The sequence below is a fragment of the Crocuta crocuta genome, unplaced genomic scaffold (assembly GCF_008692635.1).
Source record: "Crocuta crocuta isolate KB4526 unplaced genomic scaffold, BGI_CrCroc_1.0 scaffold90, whole genome shotgun sequence".
In the NCBI taxonomy this organism is placed as follows: Eukaryota; Metazoa; Chordata; class Mammalia; order Carnivora; family Hyaenidae; genus Crocuta; species Crocuta crocuta.
Genome location: NW_027527449.1, coordinates 3,210,025 through 3,216,367, shown reverse-complemented (window position 1 = coordinate 3,216,367; position 6,343 = coordinate 3,210,025). Strand labels below are relative to the sequence as shown.

The window sequence follows — 6,343 nt, the reverse complement described above, 5'->3', positions numbered from 1 at the left end:
GGGGGGGGGGGGGGGGGGTCATTCTGGGGAAGAGACAGTCACATGGTGGTGTGGCCACAGCGGAGAGCAGAGCTGACAGGTGAATGAGCCCAGATTTTCGTTATCATTGTTTAAACACGCAGGTGCGGCTATCTCTGAGTTCTTCTGTTACGGAGGCTAATAAGTTTTTCTTTTAAAGCTTAAGGCCGTTTGAGTGGAATTTCTATCATGTGCAAGCAGAGTCTTTCCTAGTTTGAATAACAAATACAAAGGCTATCACAGTGGAGGGGACGGGAAAGCCTGGGGTACAGCACAGCCGGGCCATTTCACAAGCTGATGGAGGACCTAGGGAATGAGGCAGAACAGGGTCCGGGTCTGGCACCCCAGCCGAAGCCACGCTGCACCTGATGGCGACCAGTTCCCGCTCTTCACCTGCCCTCTCTCTGATCTTAGCAGCTTTACCATCAGAGTGCATTCTGGGATACAAATTGGCTGAGCCCAGAGGGAGGTTAACTTTGCACGTGAAGGAAGAGCTGAAGAAGAAGTATTTGTCAGCCAAGGCCAGCCGTGCACTGCCGATTCTTTGCTGGGAAAGCTTGCTCTACGAGGGCACGATACAGTATAGCCGTTTCCGAAGTTGTTTTCTGCGTGCTCTGTTAGGAGATGCTATCTATGCACATGGCCCGGTCCAGTGACCATTCGTTTCTCATTTCTGTTGGGTGACTGAAAAATCTTCTATTCCACTGCCTGCCTTTGTCCAGACGATCTTCCCTAACAGCCTGTTTGAAACCTGGAGCTAGATTTGAGAAACATTTTGGGGGAGGAACTGGTTGATTCCATACATAGTCAGGATCTGTGTCAGGGCCTTTACTGTAGGCAAAGCACTGCCCTTAGTTGTGAAAGGCTGGTGACCTTATGTGCACGACAAGTGTTTATTTGAATCTTAAAGAAACAAGGTCCAGTTGAACAGGAGGTGTACCTCCTGGGACCCTGTGGCTGTTCAGGGAGTGGCTACAGATAAATCCCTGTAAGCCACGTCCTTCTGGGCCTCCTAAAGAATTCCCTTGTAAGGCTGCCATTTCTTATGCATTTTAGACACATAAAAGGGCAGTGGGGCTCGGTGGGCAAAGGGGAACCTATTTCGTGTTCGTGAGATGCTGATTTTGAGGATCTGCAGGCTTAGACAGTGGAAATGCGGCGAGCCGGGTGTGGTAAACAAAAACACATTTTAGAGGGGAAGGAAGCTGCTTGGTCTGAGAAAAAAAGTCACTAGCTCCCCAAATGTGTTGTGTTTTCTAAAAAACAAAATTAAGTTTCTTTATTTAGTTTGAGAGAGACAGAGTCAGTGTGCATGGGGAGGGGCAGAGAGAGGGGAGAGAGACAGAGAATCCCAAGCAAGCTCCATGCTGTCAGCACAGAGCCTGACACAGGGCTTGAACCAACGAACTGTGAGATCATGACCTGAGCCGAAACCAAGAGTCGGACCCTTAACTGACTGAGCCACCTAGGCATCCCTCTAAAATTTTTTTTAATGTATCTTCCTTCTTCAGTTCTGGAGACAGTAAGCAACCTTCTTTGCTGTATAATGTTGCACGGGCTGAACTCGTAGCTATTTGTATGACATGCAAGTTGGGGCCAAATCAGCCTCTTCATTCATTCTTCCTGAGTCGCTTAGTATGTTAACTCAAACTACCTAGCTACTTTCTGGCTAATTCGCCACTTGACCAATAGACTTACTTTGAACAACAGATCCACAGCAGCACGAGTTAGCCTAAGTCGTGGAATTTCAGGTATGGTCTTATTTTACACATTCTGCTGTACTGAGCTCACGTAATGATAATGACAGCCCAGCTAATGGCCAGTGGATGTCTCTGGATGCCTATCTCTATTCCCGTAGTCTGTGCTTCCGTTCAATCAACCCTCTGGCTTCGGTTGTAAGGCACCCGGGTTAAGCTCCCTGGGTATAAAACAGCTGGCATTGAGATTCCTTCTCCCACGACCAACAAAATTAGGTTAGGGACAGGAATACAAATTATAGGAGATAAGTAAAGAATCCACCGGAGGTCTTCTATCAGCTCAGTTTCTCCTTGGAGAGGGACGCCGAGAGGTAGCACAGTTTTGTGCTAATAAGAACAAACAAAGGGGGATGGAAGGGCCAATTCACCTCCTTGGCTGATAACACTGGAGAGCTGATTAGCCCCTAACTTACTCTGCCACGTCTCTGCAGGCCCAGCCCTGCTGTCTGCTTCCCTCTGAGAGAGTCTAACCTCCTCAGTGTCATCTCGTTTGGGAAGACCAAATCTGGAACGTGCGATCAAGGAGGAAAAGGCGTGTCCTTCCTCCCCAGGCAGTGGAGAACAAGGGGGCAGGGGCTTCGTGGGGGAGGCAGGGGGAGCTGCCAGCTGGGGATGGACCCTGCCGTTTCTACAAAGCGTGCGGTTAAGGGGGGGTCGAGGTGACAAGGTAGAATCAGGCAGCGAGGGCTCTGGGGGCTGAGGACCATCGCATCTATCTGCAGCAAAAGGAAAGGAAGCTTTGGCTCAAATTGGTGGCTCAAGTTTCTGGACAGTCCCGGTTAAAGAAAAATACAGAAAACTGAAGAGTCTGCTGGCAACCACGTGGAGAGCAGCAGCCCGCAGCCAGGAAGGTGAGGCACAAATAACATCTGGTTTGAGAACGACGGTAGGGGCAGGCTAGCGCGTGCGTGCGTGCATGTACGTGTGTGTGTGCACGTGTGTCTGTGTGTGAGTGTATGTGGGTGTGCGTGTCCGCACATGTCCACATGCCTGTGTGTGCATGCACTGCCTGTGCCTGTATTTATGTGCGCGCGTGCTTGCGTGTGTATGCCTGTGTGTGTGAGTGTGCCTGTGTGTACGTGTGCGTGTGCCTGTGCATTAGGGGACTGGAATGGGGGGTTGAGGATTGGTTGTGGTCACTCTGTCTCTGAGAGAACGGGAATCAGGTCCACTCTATGCAGGAGAGAAAAGGCTGTGAAACCTGCCCTGACAGCCTCCTGTGAATTCCAGGGATGCCAGAGGAGAGCGAGAGGAAGACTGAGTCACAGCAGCTGCTACTTACGCCAGAACACGTGCTTGCAGCATGCTCAGTACTCTCCGTGCATACTATGTGCCCACAACATGCTGAGTACTTTCTGTACATGCCTGCAGCAGGCTAAGTACTTTCCCTACATGCTATGTGCCCGCAGCAGGCTAAGTACTTTCCGCACAGGCTCTCCCTTAGCCCTTTCCCAAACTCTTCTGCTGCTATTCTACAGATGGAGCAATCGTAAAGTCTCGTAGGTTCCAGGCAGAGTGAAGATCTGTCTCCCAAACCTGTACCCTTGCCCACACTCTGCCGCCCATGTGGACATTCCCCAAAGAGCGGGTGGAACAAAGCAGCGGGTACGCAACACACCCTAACGCACAGAGTGAGGGACCACAGCTGCCCTGAGAGGAAGTGGGTCCCTTCTGAAACTCAGTCCTGGAGGTGTGCCCAGACTCAGCAGCTAGGAGGGGCACCTGTTTTATCGCTGAAGTAACCCCCGCTCTCCCTCCTTACTGTCTGCAAAGAGCGCAGCATGGCGGATGGCACAACAGGGGACAGAATGATCTCTCACCCAAGGGCCTACACTCGGTGGGGACTATCGTGATTTCATTCTCTAGTTGAATGTGTGAGATGCCCCGCGTGGTTTGGAATGTTTAGTTATTAGAACACCGCGTTAGAGCTCCCAATTCGCAGGGCCCGACGCCCCGGGGTGAGGACACCCGTCGCCTGGAGGTCAGGCAGAGCAATGGAGGACAACGCTTGGCTTGGCTACCTTGCCTTTTCCCTGAATGATAATCCCCTTGCATTTGTTTCAGGGAAAACGGAGAAAAATCACTCCATAGGCACCCGTACGGGTCTCAATTGAGCTCGCGTGTGGGGATCGGATGGTCTTCGCACGAGGCCACCATGTGACTTACAGACCTGCGCTCCAGCACATGCTTGTTTTCCACACTTGGCATGTCTTACCTCCTTCGTTGTCCTTGCTGTCTGTGCAGAGGGTCTCCATGGCCACGTCACACCCCGCTCCTCTCCAGCCCGGCTGGCAAACGCAGTGCCAGCCGTTCTGGTCCAGCGTGCATCTCCCGTTGCTGTTGCACAGGCCGGGGCAGCCCTCTGTCAGAGGAGACACAGAAGGAAAACACAAGCGATTTGAGGATAGAAAGTTTTCGCCCCTCAAAGAAACAGATAAGGGACACTTAGTGGGAACAGGCCTTTGAAAACAGCACAGATACTGTAATTGCACACGGATAGAAACAGCAACAGTCTCTAAGGAATCTAATTCTTATCCAAGTGGCATCTTTGATTGGCCTGACCCTTGAGACACCACTTACCTGTGGAGGACAGAAATATATGCAACGACCCACTAACTAGCTGCAGGCCAGACAAAATTAACTTAATTTTCTTTTTTTCCCTTTAGCAAAGCAGCAAGGTTGATTGTATGGTGCGAAAAAGCATCTCGACCGGATAATTTGAGAATTCCTGGCACAGATTTTCAATCTGTTGTAAACATGAGCAGTCACTCGTCGGGACGTGCCTTCGTAACGCACCTTGTTGCTTCAAAAAACTCCCTCTAGATTCAAAAGCACGAGAGCGAGGATGCGGATGCGAACGATGTTAACAAGAGAACATTAATTTTGTCTGGCCTCCGAGTTGCCGTACATTCATGTGAAATTACAGTGCGTTAAATAACCGCACAAAGTATAGGCCAGGAGTGATGACTATACTTTATGCCAAAGGTACATTCCTTTTCACAGAATAAGCAAAGCCCAGGAAATAGTGAAGCAGCTTCAGCGTCTATTCTAACAAACATCAGGTCTCAGGCTGCATACGGATGGGACAGGACTGACAGAATTTCCAACTCAATGTAATAGCTGTGCATATCTGATTACTCAGGACGGACAAAATGAAATACCATAAGGACCACAATAAAACATCGATAGACTGAACAAAAACACGGTAGTGACGTGCTTCAAGACAGATAGCGAAGAGTGATATTTTGTGACAATCTCCCTAAGGCTTTTATGCTGTTACCTTTATATCCTATCTTGTCTGCTTTTATGGGCAAGGAGGGAAAATTTGGGAAACAATTAAAATAATTTAATATATCCAAAATCTATAATTGTTTCAGTCTAACATGACATTTAAAAAAACAATTTCTGCCACTTGCTACTGATGATATCTGGCATGCAGCCAACATGACCTGTTTATGAGGATGATACCTACATAGATTCTGGTGTTTGGGTCTATGAGTGTGATGGGTCACGGACAGAAACAAGGCTACAAATGCTCCAAAATTATAAGAATAGTTGGCTATTAATCAGATCTCTTTGGACAGATTAATTTATAATGTGGTATAAAATACATATTGGCCCAAAATACTTGGTATAGCCACTGGGGTTTGTTACCCAGGCTTCTTATAATTAGAATGCTACTCTTGTTTCAGTGATGAAATTTAAGGGAATAATCTGTTGAAAGATGTTTGTTTTATGTCCGTATTAAAAGAATTATTCATATATTGGCTTCCCCTCCTCCACGGTGGCACTTGAAATGAAAATATCTCCAAGAGACATTCTGTCTCTTAAGATTAGAGCTAACAGAGAGTCTTCTGACAGTCTCATGTGGCAGGGGAAATAAAATTAAATTTAAAGGATACCATCAGGTAGGATAGGATTAATTCTGCTGCTGCTTTTCTTTTAGACAATTACCATCTGTATTTATGGAGTTTCAATACCTACAAGGTGAATTTTCCTTCCGGATGTTTTTGTTTTGTTTTTAACATTCTACTGATAGGTGCGGCAGTAGACTGCGCACACATGAATTATTATATGAAAGCCCGGATATTGCCATGAATATTGTCATATTCTAATGAAAAGCACAAACAAGGAATAGAAAATAGGTAATCTGAGGAGAAAGGGAGAGGGACTTTTCTCTTCTGAGAAAAATATTTTCCACCTCTTTCTATGAGAACTGAAGAGACGAGAATCTGCTGTTTTCTGCCGAGCCATGTTATCGTTTCGGTTTTACGGAAGGCACGGTAATTTGGGAGTTTTTCAGAAAATAACAGAACATAAATTATGGTATCATGTATATTTTGAAACATATAGAAAATGCCAAAGAAGTTTCCATATAAGGATAAATGAGATTGCTCTCAATATATATTATCCAGAATCGTCTTTACATTGACAATTTCTTATTCTGTGATAAGAGAGCAAGCGTTTGTGATTCTTCAAGGTAAATTTAAAGCTCATCTGCTGAATCGCCAACAGTGAAGCTCTTAAGGCAAAAAAAAAAAAAAAAAAAAAAAAAGAAACAAAAAAAC

The 6,343-nt window shown here is 46.9% G+C and overlaps 1 protein-coding gene across 1 annotated transcript in view; it reads right to left on the bottom strand.

The window, feature by feature from the left end:
- The window catches only part of TENM3 (teneurin transmembrane protein 3), a 449,902-nt gene that overhangs the window by 74,778 nt on the left and 368,781 nt on the right, over positions 1–6,343 (bottom strand). Inside the window, 2 exon segments of the mRNA XM_077762712.1 lie at positions 3,991–4,137; positions 5,056–5,076. Coding sequence (XP_077618838.1) covers positions 3,991–4,137; positions 5,056–5,076 — 168 coding nt within the window.